Below are 23,344 nucleotides of genomic sequence, written 5' to 3' on the forward strand. Positions count from 1 at the left end.
TACTCACTTGTTTTCTGTTCCTGGATTGACTGCAGAAAAAACTAAGCAGCAGTGTTAATAGTCTTCACTGAAAAAGTAGTATCAAGCACCACGATGCTAAACTCTGCAAAATCAGCCTCAGGAGTAAATGAATACTGGAGGACTGCTGGTGTTCTTCTGACCAGAGCTCATGATGGGGTTTTGTTCTAATGAGTTTATTTGTTGTTGGTTTTGGGTTTTGTTTTTTTTTTCCTAAAGCTGGTATTCTGCATTGCTAACTGTGGGCATGCTATGAATCAACAAAAAATGTTCTGCTTTTAATTGTATCTAGACTTCTGAAATAAGATTTTAACAGGTTTGTTTAGATACGGAATCAGTTGCTGCAGTTCTCTAAATGTGTTAATACCTCTCCCTCTCCCTGTGTTTCACCACTGCTGTGAAAGGGTAGAGCTGTCCTGAGAGATTTCTATTTGAGAGACCAATGGCTTAGAGACACAAGCAGTGTGATGTAAGGGCACACACACACACTCATACACTCTCTCTCTTTTTAAGCCAGATTGTTGCAAAATAATATAAATTGTTGCAAAGTAAGCAGAGGTAGAGACAGGACAAGGGGTAATGGCCCTAAGCTGAAGGCAGGGAGATTTACCTGAGATAGAAGGAAGAAATTCTTCCCTGTGAGGGTGGTGAGGTCCTGGCACCGGCTGCCCAGAGAAGCTGTGGCTGGCCCCTCCCTGGCAGTGTCCCAAGGCCAGGTTGGATGGGGCTTTGGGCAGCCTGGGATGGAGGAGGGTGTCCCTGCCCAGGGCAGGCGGGTGGAGGTTTTGAGGTCCCTTCCCACCCAAACCAGTCTGCGATTCTGTGAACACTGTCAGAAAAAACAACAGTGGAAAAGAAATACTGTTGCTTCAAGAAGAGTTCTTTAATAACTAGGAGCTGGGCAAAGGAAAGAAAACATTGGAAGAATGAAAGGGAGTTGTGTAGAATTTAAAAGAAAAGGATTTCCTTTTTAGAGGGAGTTTCTCAGAGAATCCAAGCAGGTGTTAGACACAGTTGAAAATCAGGATACTGGTGTTAATTTTTCAGCCATTTGTTACCCATCCCAGGGGAAAGCTGGAACAGGGTGCTGTTCTACCTGGGACTGAACACAAAAACGCTTTAGTTACCCATAACCTGCAACCACTCCCTTACTCCTCAGATTGCTTAAAATGCAGAAAGTCCATAGGAATATGACCCAGCATCTCTGATGTGTTTGGTGTGCTGAATAGCAGCTTCACACGCAGTGCAGTTCAGAACTGCATTCTAGAAGTTCTGATCTGAAAGACTTGGGAGAGCCCTGGGTAGACACGCACCGTCTTCCTTATAAAGGCCGAGATGGGATATCTGCCAAAATCATGTGATGGGCTTGCTAATTTTTACAAGTTTCAATTAATTATTGCCATGTCCTTGTACCTCATAGCCCTAAATGTGCTAAACTTCAAAGTGTATCTCAGTACTGCAGACCTCTAGCTTGTAAACTCTTCATATTTAAGCTAAATTGATGAAATGTTAATTTAAATATTTATCTTATAAGTAGCATACATATTTCTATTCTTTCTAAGATGTGCATTTATAATGCTGTGGGAAATAATTTATTTTTTGTAAATCTTTTGCTTATGGCAAACTGTAATCAACAGCTCTGGAGAATGAAGGTGTCTGTCTTTCAGGAGCAGAGATTGAAGAGATATCAGCTATGCAAATTTCCTAATTCTGCCCTTTGCATCATGTCACCTCTGCAAGAATGATACTGAAAAACTGCACGGTTTGCCCTATGCAAAATACTTTTCCCAAGCAATGCCCATCCCCCATTTCAAGGTGTACATGTAGGATACTGATGTGTATTTGTAATGTCATTTTGTACTGAGAGGTGTTTCACCAAGTTTGCGGGGATGATACCTTCTGCAAGCAGATTTTTGCACACAATTTTATTTGTGTAGGTGTGGGTGGAAGTGAGGTAGGGGATAGAAATACCTTTCCAAACTAACCCAAACCGCCAGCTTGTTTTCCTGTGAGTCAGCACTCAGCATTTTTAATGACCAAGGTGGTACCCGCCTGCGCCAGAGGGGAAGCAGCACCCTGGAAGGAAAGGTGTTTTTACTGTATTACCAATTCCCTGAGCCGTAGCCTTCCCACTGATTTGTTTGCTTTAATTCGTGGGGGGGGGGGGGGGGGGGGGGAGGGGGGGGGGGGGGGGGTGGGGGTGGGTAGAAAGCAGTTGTGGGACACAATGGGCTCTTACTTCAAAACCAAAGATGTGTAAAACTCAATGTCGGGGTTGGGTGTTTTCCTTCCCTCCCCCCGCCCCCCTCCCCTCCCATCCATAATCAGTTCCAAATGAGCTCTTACCAGGGGAACTCGGAACTGGCTTGGGTGAACAAATTGATTTCTCATGCATGAGAAGGTCAAGTTAAACATCCTCGGGAAGTCTCAAAATGTAAATTTGAAGAATTAGACTTTTTAGAAAGGGCATTTGATTTGTTACATTTAGAGCAAGACTGTTGAAATCACTTTGAGGAGCAGAATTATTTCTGGCAGTTGCTTACAGTATCAGCGTAATGCCACTTTGGTGTGTTTTTAATTTTGTTCCTTTGCAGGGTCTGTGCTGTGTTAATGATCACCTTGTCATGCAAGCAGTGCAGAACAGTTTTATAAATAATTCCCACTGGTAAGATGAAAGTGTTAACAGAAATACTTCAGTGAAAGTCTTGATTAACTTATACACTTGGCTTGATCACAGTGGAGGTTAGACTTACAATATCTTGTTACCAAGACCAATAAAACCCATTCATTTTTTTCATGTGCGATGTTAATTACCCTTTCACTTTCCCTCATGTGCAAACACACGAGCTGATTTCATGTTTGTGTGGAAGACAAGGGTTACACTTGGTAGATTTCTCTTTGCTGTGCTCATTCTTACAAGTTTATATCCAAACAAAATCAAGCTTCCCTATTCCCAGAATCTGCATATTGTATACTGTAATGCTAGAAATTCCAGCCTATAGATCATTACACTCAGATGCTCAACCTACTTTTGCTACAAACAGCAAACATCCCCCCCTATATTTTTCTTTAAAATTTCTTCATGCTTACTTAAATCTCTAACTTACAGGCATTAAGAAGCACAACTAAGAATTAAACTTCCTGAATATTTTTCCTCAATTCACATTCCCCAAATGTAAAATATTCAGAAAGAGACATCATGTTGCAATCTAGTCCACTAGCATCCCACATTCCATCACCACCACTTCTCAGACACATGGGGAAGACCGGTACGTCCCATGTTCTCTGAAGCCCGGTGGCGGTAGGATCAAATAAACCCTGTTAATGGACAAGTCAAGGGTCTTTCAGAAGAGATCGTCTCAAAATTGGTTTCCTTCTCCTAAAGCAACCTGCATTGCACAGATTAGTTTAATTAGGCAAGACAGCACTGAGGTGGGAAATAGTCTCTCAGGTTATATCCCGAAGTATAGAGGACTTGATTCTTTCAGTGACTTCACACTCCTCTAACGCAAGGTCAGCACAGACCTTGGAGTGCAAATGCAGTGGGGTATGATAAAGGAGAGCCTGGGGATAAAGGGATCCGAGGGTGACACAGTACTCATGTATACAAACTGAATTCTGTCCTGTGCCTGTCTGTAGCCCTGTTTGCTGCCTTCTTTTGCAATGTGTTTTAATTTTTTGGCACTGTCTGTGTGACACTGTGGAAGGCTGTCAGAGAGTAAAGGTAAATTCTCCAAATTAGAGGATTTTACCTGAATTTCCCAGTTAAGGGTGAAGGCTCAACTAGTGCCACCCATGGCAAGGTGAAATAGAACAGAATAGTCTTTCCTGAAGCAAACTCACTGGAAACATGTGGATGGAAAAAAAAAAAAAGGTGTTAAAACCAGAAAGAATCTTTATGTTGGGCATACACATTTATGCTAAAGACATATGCCAGCATGGAGTGTAACTGCAAATGGCATTATTTATTTAAAAGGAAAGAAAAAGAAAATTCTGGAAAAAAAAGTTCTTGGGCAATGAAATGAAGGGACCTTGGGTTTTCTTTCTCATGGATTTCTTTTCAGATCAGTGGATTTTATTCATGTCCAATGACTGAAGTTTCAGCCTTTCACTAGGTGGGACAGCAATAGGGTCTCTTTTCTTTACCCAGCTGGTTAGTTTCATGGAAACGGGACTTAATATTTTGGATTCCCTTATCCTTTTTGTCATACTGGATTGAAATTGTACAGCTGGGTTTAGAAGTTGTGATGGGAAACACGTACGCAGAAGCATGCCTGCTGATTTCCTTATTTTGTTAAAAAATAGGATGAAAATCTCTTTGATGTTGTTTATCCTTGTCGATTGCCAGTCTGATTGAATAAAATATACCAGAACTGTTTTTCTTTCTGTGTACTGAGTGCTCCCTTCATCTCTACCTGCACTCCCACTTCATCCTCTGTGTTTCTTGTACTTTTTCCACAGACCTTGAATTGACTTCTGCAAAATCTTTGCCTTCTGCTTTTCTGTCTCCATCTTCACCTTATACTTTGTTTTGTAAATTAAATTAATTGTGTGAACTGTGTATTTTTATAAGGAGGGTTGATGGTCTGTTTTTAGGGTTGCCTAACATTTCTCATTATATAATCCTGGTTTTCAGCTACTTGTGTTAATCCTTACCAGTTGGTACTGAGGTTTTTCCTATACTGTGTGTATACTTTTTTTAAACTTTAATCACTAGGGTTTTATTACAGACGTGATTCTACATAGGAAATTGGGGGGGAAATGTTCTCTTTATGCAGGTTAAAAAAAAAGTTGAAGGCCTCTTCTTTGAAGGCTGTTAATACAGGTATGATTTGGAGCAAGATATTTTTGCTAAATTACGTACAAATTTGGTTGAAAATTAAGACTATAAAATGTTATACTTAAGCCTAAAAGCTAAAACCTCCTAAGATTTTTTGTGTTCACAAAGCAGGTTAAATCTCTCAGCTCCTGAAATGCTTACCTGCATTCCCAGCAGGGCTACTGAGGATGCTCTGTGCCGGGTTCCTTGTGCCTCAGAAGGACTCTGCAGCTGTGGCAGTGGTTAGCTGTGGGCCAGGCTGCCTTTAGGCACTTGAAAACTCCTGTGCTTTCAGTAATATCTGTGGGTATTATGGAAATGGGGAGGAATTAGCCATCTGGCTAGGGAAGTTCATGTTAGGGAAGGGGTGAAAAAGCTAAATTGGAAAAATTTAGTGGACTGCTGAGAGTCAAGGTGAAGCACTAAGGTTAGGGAACAGGAGGGCTCAGTCTGGTTAGATGGGAGACTTGTCCTTGCCAGTGTGAGAGGAAGACATAAAGAAGGAGAAAGTTCTTTGATGAAAGTTGTGGCAATGGGGAAACTGAACTGGACCCAAAAGAGGAAGAATGTGGGGAAGAAGCAGAATTAACAAAGGAGGCAAAAAAGAGAAATTTTTTGTATTTAGGTAGACAGCATGACTGAAGGTAGTTATGGGGCTGAGTGTCAAACCCAGTGCTTAACTCATGAAGATAATTAGCTCTCTGCTGAGATACTGTGGGATCTGGTGACTGGGAGTAGGTAGAAGACACTGGTACCATACTGTGGGGTATACCTCCCATCTCCAGCGATGCTGCCGTTTCCTATTATGCCCTTAGTTTCCAGCAGCCGAGCAGTCAGCCTTGTGGCTTTACTGTTTCTCTCAGTCATGAGCTCCAGTGTAATGTCACGTTATTTGGGTAAGGTGCAGATTTCTTTTTCCTTTTTGGAAGTTGGAAAATTTCACATTGCCATCTTCCCCCTCCGGCCTTTCCCCATACTAAGAATATTTGTAAGATTGCAAGGCCAAGTATCCAGAAACGTGGAAACAACTTTGTGGTGATGCATGCATTAAGAAGCAGGGATTAGTTACACTATCACTGTTTGGGGTTTTTAATCATTGTTTTATAATTCAGTAGACAAGACATTTTCCCGATGATGAATCGGGAACGCAGAGTACAGGAAACGATCCTCTCCAACAGCACTCCCTCAGTTGCAAAATTGAAAGTGATAGTAAGACCAGGATCACAAGAAGGGACATGCCAAAGCCACTTAGTGTTGCTCTTGTGATTTGCATTCTACCCCTGCCTCTCCCAGAGCACTGTTGTGTGCAGCTAAGCAAGTCACTCCAAACAGAGTTTGGAAAGGAGGTCAGTAGTTTGCCGAGTGCTGAGCTAGATACCTTGGAGGCACGATTTGCAGGAGTTCAGAGCACATACAGCGTTCTGAATATTAAAGCAGCAAGGGGTGCTGACTACTCAGTGAAACAGGTCATAATGTCTCAGATCAGACATCTAAAATCAGTCAAGATTTTTTAATCATCATGGCTGCCTACTCTGCCTGCAGAATAGATAGTGCCATTTCTTTCTGTGGACATCGTAATGTGCTCCGTATCATGATGAATGACTGAGAGTCAGGGGTTACTCAGCCATTCTGTCTTCTTTGCCTGTTTAGAATATTTTGGAATATTTGGAATAAGAAAGGTTCAAAGCTGCATGTTAAATGTGGTGAGAATAGAAGAGATGCTTCTTTCCATTGACTGGGAAGTCCAGGGTGCTGCGTAGTTCATGTCTGTATTAACAGGAGAGCTTTTGTGGTATCTTGTGCAAGGAGCACTTAGGTTCAACACATCAGGGTATTGGGGTGAACACTCGGTTCCATCTCAGTTCCTTTTCAGTTGAAGAGACAAACCAATTCCGCAAAGGACTTTGAAGGAAATGGAAAAGAGAAATGTAAAATCTGTGTTAGAAAAGTATATATTAGACTTTCAATTGAAGAACTCTGATTCCTGATTGAATAATATTTATTCATCAAAGAGGCCGTGTATATATTCACAGTATATGCAAGACTAAGCAGCTCCCACTCCTCACATAAATTTACTTGGAAGAAAGCCTTGAAGTAATTCCTACAAATCACATTATGATTTACTGATCCATCTGAGCGTGCCAGGGCCTCCAAAATGGTGTTGTGTTTGATGGAGATGTAGATGGAGTCACAGGCAGCCACCCCACAGATGTCTGGGATGAGACAAACCATCCAGGTCACTCTGATAGAGGATGCCCTGATGACAGCTAGAAGTTTCCTTAGGAGGCTTGACCCAGCTGTTTATCATTTAGATGACGGCTGTATGGAAATGCCAGAGCCTCAGGTATTTCAGTAAGAGAGATAAGCCAGAGGATTTCCAAAGGGGTGGGGACCTGCCCACGTAAAGGGAAATGCCCTGGGTCACTAAAGGTGCAAACTCCAGAAGGGGAGAGCTGTGTGAAAGAAAAAGGAGATGAGTCTTTGAATCCTGATGCTAGAAATGCCTCAGCCACAGTAGGGTGGTTAGGATCAGCAAGCATTTCTGTTGATCAGAGCTTTAGGTACTAGAGGAGTGAGGTAGACGTATGCTTCCTCTCATTTCAGAGTATTTTGGAAAGAATGTCCAGAAAGCAGCTCACTCTCAAGTGAAGTCATTGGTGCACCTTCTTCCCATTGTGAAGAGTAGATGGTTCTTGTGGACTGAAAATGCTCTTGAAAATTTTTTCTGACATTAGTTCAGGATTGAGACTTGTGGCTGTGCTTAATTTCTCTGTTAGACCCCTGCAGGAGGGAGAACTGCCCCCAAGTGATCTGTAATCACTTGCTGTAACTGTTGAATAGGAGGTACCTGGTGGCTGGCACATGCCTGTCTAGACCACAGCTCCAGAGTCAGAATGACATTTTTCATCAGAATGTCAGAAAAAAAACCCTTTAACAACAGATTGTGCGCTACACTGTATCAAAAGGGCCTTTCCACAGGCACTTGGATCTGGACAGGGAAAGAGAAGGCACATCCTCTCAGTCATTTGTTACTGGTGCTGTTGCAGTGTGAATGCTTTGTGGTAGTTTCTAACCTTACAGCATGTTTGCAGAGTTAATGATATTTTCAAGGCATTGTGTACTTGTGTATGCCAGCAAGAAGATAAAAGTAAAATAAGCCCTTCTTTACACACAGGTTGTATCCCTTTGTGTTACTCGGTGCCTGTCTGGGCTATACTGGAGGCTTTTGATGCAAGGTTGTGTTGTTGGGGATTATTTTCATCAGATGTTTCTGCAGTGAACAGCTTCTGGGAGGTTTTGCACTTCATGATCTTCTTATGTGCTGAGGTAATAGGTTTAGAGAATTGATCAGTAAAGAAGTTGAGAACATGTCATGAACCTTTTTGACATAATTATACTAAAGATTTACAGCACTTTCATAAGAACAATTTTATAGTCACTTCACATGTCACCTTTTTTTAATAAGTAATGTGAAACAAAGATAAAATGAAATAACCATCATCCTAAAAACAACCTCTCCCCTTACTATTTCATTATAAGGTATCAGAACAGATACAAAGGCTGAATTGCTGAGGTTCCCAAGTGGCTTTTTGCTATTCTGCTCAAAAATACCTGCATTCAGTAAGTTGCACATATACCTGGGACAGATACTTATAGTAAGTTAGCAAGGATCTTCTCTACTCAGATGTGCTCAAGAGCCACAGCTTGCAGGAGTCCACAGCTCTACACTGTCCCCACCCTTCAGACCAGTGCTGCTGGAAGAAGAATGAAATGTACCAATGTAAACTCAGGTTCAGGGCAGAACAAGATCAAAGCATATTGTAACCTAAGTGGTCTTGAGTAGTTCAAATTTTTATATCTTTATTCATTTTCCAATAATCTAAAGTCACTCTGGATTCCAGTAGTTCAAAGGTGAGGAGCTTGCTTAGCAGTTGTCCCAAGCTGCCACAAGCATGCATCTAGAACAAGGGGTATAATACCAAAAAAAAAAAAGTTGCATCCGTAGTCATGTAGAAATATATAGCATTTTTATGCCAACATACACTTAGTAATTAAAATCACTTGTTTTAAAGAAAAAGGATTGAAACTCCCAATTGCTGTAGTAAGATTTATTGATGTGTGTGGTTCTTGTTAAAACCCGTGGCTTTTGCAGTGGGAACTTCATATTACTGCTTACTGCTTAAAGAATTACATTGTATAAGAACGTGTAATCACCACGACTTTGTATTTAGTGTTCCCAAATTTATTTCAACACCTTACAAGTTGTTCTCGTCCCACTTACACAATGTTAGATCATCACATGGATGAAGGAACCGTTTGCTGGGTAGAATACAATGCCACTAATTAAAGTTGAAAGTGAATGGACTGAATTAGAATCAGCTCATCCATCAAAGACTGGCTACTGATTATTTACTGACAGCGCTTCATTTAGATCTATTAATTACACAGTGGCACCATTATGTAAAGGTTATGAGTTGTTACACTATTGAAAATTAAGGAAGAATACATGAAAAATAATGGTGTGTGCTCGGCACTGGCGTCTGGAAGGGGTGGATGTTAAATGGAGTGTTCATGCAAGTAATCTATTACACGGGTTTTCTTATCAGCATTTTAATTGCCAGTGAGTGAGGAGGACAGCAGCTTACAGGTCTTGCTAGGCTCCTTAGGTAAGCTGTGACGGTCGTGGCTGCGACTCCGTAGCAGAGAAGGAGAGCCTGCCTTTCTGTTGCTGCTTTACATACTGCCCAAATTATACTGGTTTCCAAGTGTTGTGGGAAGGAGAATTTTGTGTAGAGTGTTCTATACAGATTACCAACCCTTTCCTCAATCCTGTTCACCGCCGTTCTCTAGATACTTCTCTCAAATCCCAGCTGTGTTGCAGAGATAAATACAGAGGTCTCTTGTGTGCCTACTGCAAGGCAGCAACACACAGCTCACCCACCCTCAGTAATCTTCATCAGTGCTAAGCAAAAAGTTCCTTAGTTGGGATGTGACAGTAACAGGAGTCTCCAGTCATCTATTTAGTTCTAGTGACTCTAATTCTGAAACTGTGAGTATTTATCTTTATTTTTCCAATAGATAGGTAATTTGAGTGAAAAGCATACATTCCCATTAGCACTGTTTTAAACAATTAGCTGAATATTATTGTTTTACCTTTTCAAAAGGAAAAGTATGAATTCTGAGGGTTTATGCAGGGGGTGGTTTTTTTCCCTGCTGTTCAAATTAGAACATGGCTTTGGGGAGGAGGTTCTGCAAAAGCAGTAATGCAAGTGGTAAAGTCCAAATGCTCATTTCCTCTGAAAGATCTGTGAGCTGTGGTTGTTTTGTAATAGTATCCTTTGAGTAGGGGAGGGCAAGGCTTACATGGGAAAAGCTTATGTGTGCACATATATATTTAAAAGGAAAAAAGGAATCTAGTTACTGAGTTGAAAAACATTGTTCCATTCACATTCCCAAAAAGGGCTTGAAAAGATGGTGAATATGTCTGTGCTTTTTGTTCAAGGAGGAACTTTAATTTTCTGCTCAGTCCCGAGCTGTAAGTTTCTGTCATAATTGGACACATTATTAACTCAGATCTGTTTATAATCAAAGTCAAAGCTGAGAGCGGCGTTACTGCCACTCTGCTCGGAGACTGCAACTATTAAGAAATTAGTTTTGATTAGTTTGTTTTATAATAGTGTTGTGTTTTGACATTGTGTTGCATGATGTCAGGAAGGGCCTCTTTATAAAGTCATCCTGAAAAAGCACAGCTATAAAACAGACTCAGGCAGGAAAATGGAAAACAGATGAAGTAGTTGTACGTCATCTAGGGAATGATATTTCTCGAGAGGATAGAAGTGATCTAATCGCCTTTGATTTTATGAAACACTATAAAAAGGAATCTGCTTATATATTAGATTTTACATAAATGGTCATTTTAAAAAGTGGAAAGTTTGATGTTTGTAACTTAAATTGACACCACGCAATGAACAAGCGGCCCTTCAAGAGCCATCTGCCAAATATCTGGACAGAGCAGTTACTATTTCTGCTCTTTTTTTATTTTATTTTTTTCTGTTTTACTTCTCAGTTGTCCTCTTTCAGTCTTAGTGCCCAGGAGGATGATGGCACTGTAGCATTGTTTGTGGAGACTGAGTGGATACGAACACCCCTTTATTTTCTGTCTGCTGTGTTGGTCTTTTTTCTGTCCTGTGTTTTTTCTAGCAGCAGGACACTTGGGAGTTGCCCGGCTGTGGAGTTGCACAATTCCCTGTCTAGCTCAAGCTATAACGTATAAGCAGGTTATTTCAAAATAAGAAATACGGTTTCTAACTGCACTTTATCTACCAGCTTATGTAACTCTGGGCTTGGGCCAGTGGGAATTTTTTCTTCTTTCAGTTAGAAGGCTTTTAAAGTTTTATGAAAACTGTGCATACGTACAGACAGTATTTTAAGTAAAAAAGACATCTGCAGCAAGGCCTCACTCGGTTCTCTTACATTTGATATGTCAGGAATAGAGGTGAACTTGATTACTGCTTAAGACTAAAAAGAAGAAAACCTTCAGTGCAAGAAAAAGGGATTAGTGATTGAAGAGGTAAAATTTTCCATTTGCAAATCTAATATTGCAAATATTAGTGACTGCTGTGTTGGACCTGCCGTCTTTTGGGTGGGAACCTGATGTCTTGCTTGATACTCATCTTCTTGTTAAGGTGGTGTCTAGGGGAACCTGAGATAAATCTCCAGTTCTGCCAAGCAACCATTCAGTGAGCTTTGTTGATTTAAATGTCCATGCTTGTCTCTGAAGCAAAAGTAATACCTTTTTTTACCAGGGTGTCATGAGGTATTGTATTGAGAGCGAGGTAGTCATGCTTATACCGAGGTAGGCAGCACGTACTACAAGAGAGTAAAAAGCATTATCCCAATTCGGAGTATACATGGTCTGCCAAAAATACTTTCTGTGATTGCAGTTGGAGAACTTAGGCCCATATACCTGTTTTCTTTGAAAATATCCTTGCAGTTTTACTTCACTTAAGTTTGTTCTGAACACAGTATACGTTTGCACGAATTGCATTGCTCTTTGATCTAAAGTTAACTTTATTTAACAATTTCCAGTATAAAACCAGCCACAGCAAGCTTTGTTAAGCAACAAATACATTCTGCTTTTCTATTTTACCTATATTTTATCATGGCTGTCCCTGAAATCTCTGTATATGCTCTTAATATGTCCTTTCAGTTCCCCATAATATCACTGAGGCTTTAACAGAGAACAATTGTATAGTTGGAGGATGGGTAATAGGCTACTAGAAGAAATATTTACATCTGGCATGATCAAAGCTTTTGGAGTATATGAATGTGTGTGTGGGAGGTCTAATTTTTATGTGGGTGGATTCACAAAGACTAAAACACTGCAGTACTTAACCCCTTTCCCTTTATGAAAATTCACTTCCTTAAAATGAAAAAAACATGTCGTACCTGATTCTTATCTTTTGTTTTTCATTTCAAGGAGTAGTATTCGTTCTTCTGCTTGTAAGTACTTGTTTAAGGCACAGAGAATTTTTTTGTATTTCAGCTCCTGTAGTGGCTTATTTGGTGAGATGCTTATCTTGCTCACGGTGGTTTTTGCATGCTGGAACATACACATGTTTTAGAATTTAAAAAACCTGATCCTTTTAGCACCGTTTTGGTAGTCTGTAGAGCTGCTGTGGTAGGAACATTACTGTATTTTCAGTAGTGTTTGGTTAGAGGTATGTCTTCAGGTTCGATTTCTGCTGGCTTAGTTCCTGTGGCAGTCGCCAGCTGTGAGGAGCTTCTAGAAACCTGTCATTAGAAAATTTTCATTCGGTTACTTTAAATAGTTTCTTACATTATGAGAGGCTATTAATAGTCATCTGAATCATCTCTGTTAGCATCTTGTTTACACGACTCACTCTGACGGTTAAGTTTCGGATCGTAGCTGCCCCCTGAGCTAAGAGCTTGCTGAATGGGGGTGCGGAGGGAGGTCTCCCTCTCCCTTTGCCCTCTTTGATTGCCCCCACTCCTCTGCCATCTTCCCTTCCCCCTGCCGTCAGTTCCCGCAGCCCAGCTCCCAGCTGTGCCAACTCCAGCTGCGGGGTAACCAGCTCAGCCTGCCAGCCCAGCAGAAGAGCCCACACGCCCAGTTGCGTGCCGAGTTCGTGTTCTGCCATTCTGGATGTTAATTCAGCAGGTGAACCAAGAGCCCATGGCCCGAGGGAGGTGCGGGCAGAGGAGAGCCACCAGCCCTTGTTTGCCCCTGGTGAACTTCCAGCTTGCTCAGACCACTCTCTGAAGTCATCGCATGAGTCATGAGGGCAGCAGCATCATGTGTAATATGTAGCTTCTTGAAAATCAGCCCTGTTTCACAAACGGTGATGAGAGGAGCAGTTCTTGTAAACAGTTAATACATCAGTGCAGACACGTACATTTATTTTTAGAAGACATACACACCTTTTGTGGGTATCTTAAAAAGTTCTGTCCGTGCTTACGGCATCCGTTGCTGTTACTTGTCGAGCTGTGGGTCATCAAAGCAACAGACTCTTGTCCCATCTGAAAGCATTTTTTTTAACCTATTAAATTAGAGGTGTGTATGTAACTTTGCTTATTTATCTGTATTACTTCAGCACTCCAAGCCTGGGGATTTGATAAACCTCTTTTTGTTCCATCTCTTCCATTGTCCTTATGGCAATGGTAGTCCCCAAATCTGATCTTGATCTATTCTAGCATCAAGTTTGTGTGAACTGGTGTCAAGAGTCAGTTAATGTCAGTGCACTATATAAGTAACAGCAGCTGAGGAAGTCATTTGGAAGCCATGGAGCCATTCCTGACACTCTGCAGTAGAGGGATGGGATGGAATGGAATGAGAAGGTGGAAGTGAAAATTCTTTATCTGCTTGTTTGTTCTGTTGTGGAATCTGTGTCAACACATGAAGTACCAGGAGGCCACCCTGCTGGCTTCTCTAGCACAAAAACCAAGGAAGGCAGGCTCTTACACAAATTTTTAAAGCTTAAATTCTGGCATTATCAAAGTGATTTTACTTCATTTCTTTCTGGTCTCAGTGTCAGAACTGATGCATGAGTTTGGTTGATGGGTTAAATGGTGTCTGCGGTTCAGAGGAGGGTGGCCAGCATCTTTTGGGTCTGTCAATACTGTGTTTGTGTTCTTTATGTTTTCCCTGTGTCTAAATCCTTCTTTACAAGTTTTTCTTGTAATTTTTTTCACTTCTCTTCTTTGAAAAAAGAACCAACAAAGAACTTTATCATTTCCTTTGTTGCGACACAAGGATTCCCTACAAGACTGCCATCCTGTGTGACCACAAAACAGCCCTTTCTTCTGTGTCATGCTGTTGAAAGACTGCTGGCAAGCAAGTTAAGTCTCAGGAGTACCTCAGCGTTACCTGTGTTGTTCCCTCATGGTAGTTTTCATCACATTCATGTAAAATAACACAATTTAGAGGCCCCACTATATGTTTTGGTGCATTTCTCAGTAGTCCATTGTTCTCATCTACAAGGAAAGCATGGCTGTATTTATACTTAAGGATCTTAAAAGGAAAAAAAGGCTGCAAAAAATGGCAGGTATTTTAACTGTGTGCAGTTGTACCTATAATCACTCTTTCGGAGCAACAGCTAACTTCAAGGACAGCAGTGGGAAATAACACATTGGGGTTTTAGCTCCCAGCATCACTTAATGTGCTAAATATTCACAAATAAATAACATGACATAAGCAAGAGACATGATATAAATTTTGACAATCATAGCCATACAGTAGACATCCATAAAGGATCGTCAGAAATCAAAAGAACCAGGTCTAAAATGTGTTTTCTAAGTGGTCATAACCAGGATGCTTGTTTCAGGCTCAGGATCCCCACAGTCTTGTCTTCATTTCTATTCTTCCATCTCTGAGGACTGCCAGTATTTCTGAGGAGTGAAGGTTCCCACAGCACTTAAACTAAACTGTTTTCTACCTGAGCGTAAGCAAATCAGAATGGAGAGGAAAAACGGTGTATCTCTTCTTCATATTTGTCAGATTGGTACAAAGTAGGGACTCAACAACAGAGAAAGCAAGTTGTTTTGGTGTTTGGTTGGTGGTGTTTTGGTGGGTGTTGTTTTGGTGTTTGGTTTGGTGGTTGCTTATTAAAAAAACCAGAACAAAACAAAAAAACCAAAAAGCCAGTCCTGGAAGGAAATGTCAGCAAAAACATTACCCCAACCCCCCAGTACCTAAAATAAATGGTGTGAGAATGTATCTCTGCAAGCTCTCTCTCGAGACAAAGCTGAGGGATGTCCTGATACAGTGATAAGTCTTGACATGAAGAAAACAGCTTTGAACACTTGATTGTACTGTCTAGCAGAGCCAAACTGCGTATGTAACATTATTAGTGTCATCAAGAGATTGACTGCCTGCCTTCCTGTTGCTTGGTCAAGGAGATTTCCATTTACCCTCATCTAACTCCAAGATAAAGAAGGGACCATCTGTTCTTTCTCCTTCCCTCCCTCCCTTATTACGGTCCTTTGTTCTCATGGCCTCAAACACTAATTCATCCTCCCCGATGCCCTTGGTACATTGCCTGGTCTGTCAAATACCATGTACCCATCTTTCTGTCGGTCTGTTTCGCCCTCAGCAGTTTCCCGCCCTTCTTTATTCCCTGGCACTCCTATTTCCCTAGTCCTGGTGTGTTACTGTACATTTCTCTGCTGTGCCAGCCCCAGGAGGTGCTGCAGACTAGAGGTCCGTGCTGCAGCTCTGAACGTGGGTTGTGAAGGACAGATCTCACTGTGCTGCTCTTTCATGTCAATATTCCTTCTCCTTCATGAGGAGTGCTTAAATACGCTCACAGGAAGTCTGCCTTCCGTGTCTCTACGGATTATTACCAAATAATTCTGACTCTGCTGTATTGTCTGCTCGCAAGAGACAGCCTTCCTTAAAGAATGATGTGTCCTTGCATAGAGGAGACCACTCATAGAGCTTTTTTTGGTGACTGTAGATAAGGATGAATTCTGCCAAAATTCATTTTACACTAATAGGGATTTTACAGGGGCTCCTTCTCCAGTCCTCTTCCTGCATTCCCATTTAAAAACCTAGAAAAATTGCATTACTGGTGGTGAGACTCTCACACCTGTGAACACAGTTTGTTGGGAGTTCTCACACAGACGTGGCATTTTTCTGTGCTCTGTTACTGAGGGTAGCCAGTCAAAACAGCATCTGCCCAAACCAGAGCAGTGGGGAAGGTTAGGGCAGAAGTACGGTGGGGATGATGGCTTTGTGTACGGTTCTGGCCTGATAGCAAAACCTGTACTAAATATAGCTGTGGGATGGTATTGTAAACAGTGTCTGCCTTTCCCTTCTTTAACATACTCTACAAGCCTCTCTTGCATGCTTGCTCTCTCTTATGTGTGTGTATATCTTGCAATATAGAAGAAGATTGTACACTGTTTCATTTTATATCCCAGCCCTTTAAAAACAGATAATGTGCTGCAGGTTTTGAGTTCCAGTGAATCATCAAATCGGATTTAAGGCATAGCTGCAGTTTTGCAAAAATAGTCACCGTGTAATAGTGTCAGGACTGTCTCTGGAGATGTTTCTAACAGACATCCTTGTATATTTAAACTCAAATTAATGAATGTCACTGCACGGGCAGGAAAGAAATACCAAGCATCAGCGTTTTCAGTTGCTTCGTGTATTATTTTGGAATTGAGAAAAGGCCCCGAGTGGCGCAGGAATAAACATTCCTCTAACTTACTTGCAGTATAATTCATCATTTTAAATGTGTTTGTGTAAATTCAGCATCTGTTTTCAAGATATCATTTTTGTGCTGATTTAATTTGAAAAAGTTTGTGGTCCTGCTATACGCTGTTAACACATCTTTTCTCTCAACAGAGTTTGCGCTTAGGATAGTGAATGCTCCCATGGCCTTGGATTTAGCATTTGGCACACTGTGTGAGCTGCTGCAGCGGTGGGGGGAGATGCGTGCCGGTGTACCCATCCTGCTGGAGTGGCTGCTGGGAGACAGCGATCCAAAAAGAGACTTGGAGGCTTCAGACGTGGTAATTTTAACAGCCAGTTGCTATCTTGTGTTGGGAATGCTACATTTCTGCGGTCCTGTGGCAGGAACAGAATGAACCATCTCATCTGGTGAAGCCTCACTGCTCCAGTATTAATTGATTTGCAATTAGAAAACCCCAAACAAACCCAAACAAATTCACATGGGCAGGATTTCCAATACATAGAGTCTGAGTTACCCTCAGTAACATAGAGTCTGAAGTCTGTTTCCCGGCAATATCAGCGTACAGTTAAACAGACTGACAAGCAAATATTGAAACAAATCAAGAGTTACTTAACAAATCATTGTTGACTGAAACATTCTAAGGCTGTAAATAACTGCATTCAGTATTGCTGCCCATGATGGCTCGCCTTGAATTTACACTGCTGCTGTGGGTACCAGGCACATCTGGCATTGAAGCACAGTGTTCTCCCAGCTGCTGGCTTTTCCAGAGATGTCATTTAAATATTTGGTAACTTTGTGCCACCTTCCCTATGGCTGGTTGGGAATAGCAGCCTCACCAGCCTTGCTCACAGCAGCCATTGTCTTCAGAAGGTTTATTTATGTAAAGAAAAGCTTTGCCATGCTGGTTCTGTAAAACCTAATGCTGTATAAATACACTGTGCTCTCTTTGTCTTTAAAAAGACTTTATAAGTCAAAAATAATGCTGGAAGGTACACCGGAAGGAGCAGCAGCAGCAGCTACATCTTTGAAAAGTTTGTTGACAATTAATATGACTAATGAAATATATTACAAAGCTTTTTCTGAAGCCTGTGGTTTAGGTATGCCTCTCTGATGTTTCGCTGATTGACTGAATCAATTTTCCTTTTTCATTTAATCCACTCAAAAAGCTCCGTGATATAGCAAATTACCATACTGGTTACAGAGAGGTCTCTGTGAAATATAAGACAGTTTCACAGGGGAAGGCAAGCACATGTTAAGGATTAGGACTACTATTTACTCCCACTGTTTCCCAAGAGTTATACCATAACTGCCTGATTTTTGAAGGTAAAATTTCTTTAGTAAAGTAGAAACCCTTTTTATTGCGTTTTCCCAAACCTTTGAAAAGTGATGCATGTGAATTTTTCCTTTTTTTTTTCTTTTGCTATAAAGAAGCTGTTCTGTAACAGCCTCCATCCTCTTTATTTCTCTATACATCTTCCTTCATTTATTTAATAATTTTATCATTATTACCAAAGCCACTGGTTCATTTTCCAATCACTGCTGGTTTTTTTTTCCTTTGTTAAGGAAGAAGATGATTACCTGTTCGATAAAGGGGAAATAAATTTTTGGGCAGAGAAGCTGACTCATGTCAGACAACTTAGTAAGCACATTTTACAGCTTCTATCAGTGACTCATCTAAGCTTACCAGATCATGAAGAACTTAACCAACTATCAAGAATAGCACAGGACCAGGCCCAGCTCGTTGGACACCACCTTAGAGCACTACCTCCCACTCCAGAGTTTTCCAAAACCGCAGAATTCACAAGATTGGCTATTCAAAACGAGAGAGTATCGGTCTGCCTTAACATACTAAATCTGCTGAAGTCTGATGATACTTGCAAGAATGACAATCTGGAAAAGTGAATTACTGAAAGTTCATCCTCTGGGAGCTGCACACATGTTACTGGATGGGCAGGGACACTGAGTTCTAACAGTGTTCAAGGAATCAGGGATTGCTGTGATGACTGGCAAACCTGCAACAAACTAGTCAGTATTCAGGCTAAACCCACTTTTTGTGTGTGTGTATGAGTCCATGGACAGTATTTTTTGTGAGGTGTGCTGTGGAATACTGTTCCTTTTAATGCATTTGCTAATTTCATTCAGCTGAGCACGGTTTATTTTAGCTACTGTAGGAAGTAAAGCAGCTAAACCTAGTATTTTCCATTCATCCAGGTGCAGGCCACCTGCAGTTGGGTTATGTTTTATCCCACATTTTAACATCCTGTATTTTAATAGCAAGAAAAAGTTGGGTTGTTCTTTTTTTCTCTCAAGATGTAGAATGATGGTTATTAAATTAATATGGTATTTTTAAAATGTTATTTTTTGTTTCTCAAAAGAAAGAAAGAAACTTTGGCTTCTTCGACCATGACAGTTTTTTAGTCTACGTTTTAAAAAATTTCACAGCTTTTTCCTCTGGGGGTGGGGGGGGAAGACAAGGATCCTCACTTTGGTAGTAACCTTGTTTTGCATGTGGAAACAGCATTAGCTACACTTCTGCAGGTCTTTCCCCCCGCCCTGTAAATCAAATAATTATTTTTATAAAATTGCTCTGAAATGGAAGACCCTAGTCTTCAAAATAAAGCAGCTGTTCCATTTTGAGCTGAACAGTTTTATCTTTACCTCAAAACACCTTGCCCTGCCAGCTGTCTGGGGAAGTAAGGCCCTGCTTAGGCCACCAGAAGGGTACAAGAAGTGACCTTGAGCCGCAGGGATAGTTGTGAGGAGATGTTGTGAGGAGATGCCGGCACCGGCACGCTCAGGTGAGGCAGCCATGGGGGGGTACACCGAGTGCTCAGCGGTTCCACGGCCTGAAACACAAAGAGGTTGCTTTGTTCACAGCGCTTCACAGGTGTGTTTTTCTGGGAGCAGAAATCGGGTTTCAGTACGAAAAGGAGGCATGGAAAATAAGCATTGATCTCCACAGGTCACGTCCCCTTCCTGCAGCCAGGGCCGGGGCTCGGCGGCCGGCCGTAGCCTAGTGGGCACAGCCAAAACAGGGGCGTGCGCCGGCATTCGCTGCTGTTTCAGTCTCCTTGGAAGAGTAACGCGCCCGATAAACCATTGTTTGCTTTCAGTCTCTTCACGTAATTGTACACGAGCACGGTTTAGTCGTAAATCTTGATGATGATCCCGGTAATTAGCAGCTCTCCCACGGCCAGGGCTGCTCTACCTCTGGCGGCGCGCGCCCAGCAGGTGGCGCTGCAGCACCGCCGTACTCGCGCTCGGGCCCCCTTAGTGACGGGCTCGGGTGCGGCTTAGCCCTGCCGGGGTCTGGCCCGGCTCAAATGGGCCGGGGGCCGGCTTAGCCTTGCTGGGGGTCTGTCTTAGCCCTGACAGTGTCTGGTCTGGCTTAACTGTGCTAGGGTTTGGCTTAGACTTGCCGAGGTCAGGTCTGGTTTAGCCCTGACAGGGTCCAGCTTAACCCTGGTGGGGTCTGGTCTGGTTTAACTGTAGTAGGGTCCAGCTTAGCCCTGCCCTAGGGTCTGGTTTGGCTTAGCCTCGCCCTAGCCTGGTGCTGTGGTGCCTTCTAGCCAATTCCTTCCCACTGCTTGAGTTTAAAGGCCCTGCTGTCCATCATGATGAGCTTCTGAATCAGGTCTAGTTAAGATCTGAAACCTCTGCACAAGACAAAGCTGCTCCTACCAAAAAAAAAAAGCTACGGTAGGAGCAAAAGTTTAGATACTCTCTAAAATTTCCAGGATTCAGTTACTTACATAGTAAGAAGTAACTCACAAGGAAAGTCAAGACTTCAGGAGGCAAAAGGGAAAGAAACTCTGGAATCTGAGATGAAGAGGTGTCTCACAGAATGCACTCTACCCAACACTGTGAGTTAGTCGAAAAATTAATTTGTTTTCGTCTGTTTTGAGCTCCCAGGGAAAGAATGGGCCGGATTATGTCTGGAAGCCACTCTTAAAAATAGTCAAGACCTGTACAATTAATTACCAGCTGCCAGTTTTGCTGCATCTTGCCAAAAGTTTTGAACTAGTGTAGCAACAGCTTTTATAGTGGAAAACAAACAGAACTTTGTGTAGTATCAAAATTGCAGTACAGTTGTGTGACCTTGCTGGTGTCAGGGGTTGTTAGCATCAGACTGCTAGTAACACTGCCCCCCCCCTTTTTTTTTTTGATGGGTAGTACTTAAAATGCATATGTATTCAGTATCAACGAATGGCTAAATGCAGGCAGGTGACGGCACAGCAGCAAACCGTAAAGCCTGAGCAACTTGGTGAGAAGCCTTGAGGACCTGGTTAATCAGTAAGCCAAACAGCTCGAGAACTGCCCTGGCTTACCTTATCGTGGCTTTAGAATGCAACTGAAACCTCTGTCATCCCACCTCAGTTTATAGAGAGCAAATAAATAAAAAGTTGTATCAGCGCACATGCGTTTCACCACACGCTGCTGGAGGCTCGAGTTACTCTATAACTTCTGGCAAGAACCTTTAAACCCTCAGCGGCAATTGCAGGAGAGGGTTGGCAAAACCTCGTACCAGAGCAGTTATCTGCCGTGTGTTTGATCAAAGTCAGTTTATTGAAGTATTCTTTCAAATGACGATGAGACATTGCTCTTTGCATGATTACCATCGCCGGCTGCGTACTCGGTTCGCTAGTTGGCAGGATCTGCGCTGGAGGTGATGTTCTCATCACAGAGATGTTGGGGAAGAGGAGGAAGGGTTTGATCTCGGGTCCGCACGCAAGCGGGTCCGGGTGGGCCGGGGAGGAGGTGATGGGAAAAGGTGCGCGGTAGTGGGAAACGGCGCGGATCCGCGTCAGTGCCGCCTTCGGGCGGCTTCCCGCCTGAGAGGCTGCGCCTGGTTGCTCGGTCGGGAGCTGTAACCTTTCCGCGGGGCTGAGGAGGAAAAGGTAGGAGGCATTTACACTGCGTTGCGGAGCCCTCCGAGCAAGCAGCCCCGGCTCCGGCGGCTGCGGGCACTAGGGGGTGGCAGATCCCCGTGCAGCCGCCGGCTGCCGCCCTGGCCCCTCCGCTCCTCCCGTCCCGTCCCCGCCCCGCGGGTTTTGCAGCCGGGAGGAGGGGCGGGTTGCAAGTACCGCCGGCTGCGCCGCTTCCAAAAGCGCCCGGCGAGCGGGGAACTTGTTTAAGGGAGGTGCCGGGATATGGGAAGAAACGAGGTTTGGGCTTTAATCCCTCAGCTCCTCCAGCCCTCGTCTTTCCGGGGCGGTTTTTCGACCCCCGTTGCCTTAACCTCCCAGGACGGGGGTTCCCCTCCATGGGTACCGGCTCCCCGGCGAGGGTGCAGCGGCGTTCCTGGCGCCCCCAGTACAGCAGACGGATTCCGGCTCCTGGGCATGCACCCGGCGGAGCCCGCCTGCTGCTCCCCCTCCCCCGTCCCCCCCCAGTAGCGTCGGGGGAGGGGGAGGACGAGGCGGTGGGGGGGGAAGGAACCAAATGGGAACATGAGCCTCATGGCGGCGGGTACAAGTGGGGACGCGAGTGTGAAAATCCGACGCGAAGTGCTCCAGTGCCACCACCCCCCGAAGTTGCCTTCCTCTGCAAATGTGTTTTCACAGTGCTGGGTGCCTGCTGACGTGGTCAGCTTTGCACCCGTGGATTTCCAGGGGCTGACATACCGGGTCGGAAGCTAAAGAGGATCAAACGCCTCTGCGGGCTTTAGCAGCAATAAAACTTTACACGTTCGTCCGTTTTCCCCTTCCCATTTGTCCAGGGGGATGAGCAAACGCGGGAGAGGACGGGGCGCGCAGAGCCGCTGCCTTCGCCGCCTCGCCTCTCTCGCGTCGTGTTTGCGCGCCCTTATCGGCGCGGGGAGAGGGGGGCGGGGGAGGTGCGTGTGTGTTTTGCGCGGCGGTTCCCGGCCCGCCTTGGACGGCAGCCCGCTCCCGGCCCGGGAAAGCAGCCGCGCCGGCAGAGATCTGCCACTGCCTTCCCCGTCGTGCCGGCGGCGGGGGGCAGCCCCGGCGGGAGGGCCTGTCGGGGCGGGGGCCGAGGCGCGGAGCTCGCCGGTCACGGCGGTGCTCGCTGGCGCAGCCCAGCCGGTCACAAGACCTTGGCGGCGGCCGGGGCGGGAGGGGGAGGGAGCCGAGCGATGAGTTGTGCGGGGGTGAGCGTGGGAGGGAGGCGGGCTGGGGCGGGGGGGGGGGGCGGGCGCGGACAGGCCGGGGGGTGCGTGGGCCGGGGGTTGCGCATCAGCACGGCCGGTGCAGAGTTAACGCCGCCTCGGTTCTGCGCCCGCCCGCCCGCCAACCTCCCCCAAACTCCAAACTGAAAGGGGAAAAGAAAAAAAAAAACCGAACTCCCTAAAAAAGGGGTGCGGGGGGAAAGGGAGGCGCCGGTCCGCAGCCCGTGCCCAGCCTCCGTCCCGCCGGTCGCACCAGGGCAGCACGGGTCCGACCTTTGTTTCAAACCAATTACGTGGCAAAAGTTTATTTTCGGTGGGGCGGGAGGAAGAGGTGTCCCCGGCACGGCCGCGCCTCTCCCACGGTACTGCGCCCCCGCCTCCGCCCCGAGGCAACCGCCAGCCGCCCGGGGAGCCTGCCCGACGGCTGCGCGGGCAGTTCCCGGCCCGCTGACGGCGGCTGGGACGGCAACAACCGTGGGGTGCGGCCGGTGTCGGGAGAGGGGCGCGAAGAAGGGCGCTTCACGGGGTCCGAGCGCCGCGCGGAGCTTCGCTGTTCCGCCTCGGCCGATTCCGCGCCGGGAGCGGCCGCTGCCGCGCTCCCCCGCCCCGTCCCGCCCGCGCTGCCCCCGCTGCGGGCGCACCCGGCCCGCGGGGACCGAG

General features: G+C 44.5%; 1 protein-coding gene across 1 annotated transcript in view; it reads left to right on the forward strand.

The window, feature by feature from the left end:
* THADA (THADA armadillo repeat containing) overlaps positions 1–18,947 on the forward strand; it is a gene marked incomplete at its 5' end in the record, with an annotated part of 160,269 nt that extends 141,322 nt beyond the window's left edge. The window contains 2 exons of the mRNA XM_084260975.1: positions 16,707–16,873; positions 18,118–18,947. Coding sequence (XP_084117101.1) covers positions 16,707–16,873; positions 18,118–18,456 — 506 coding nt within the window. The 3' untranslated portion in view covers positions 18,457–18,947. The remainder of the gene's footprint in view (positions 1–16,706; positions 16,874–18,117) is intronic.
* Between the last annotated feature and the right edge of the window lie 4,397 nt (positions 18,948–23,344).

This window comes from Gallinula chloropus (assembly GCF_964237585.1).
Source record: "Gallinula chloropus genome assembly, chromosome: 3".
Taxonomy (NCBI): Eukaryota; Metazoa; Chordata; class Aves; order Gruiformes; family Rallidae; genus Gallinula; species Gallinula chloropus.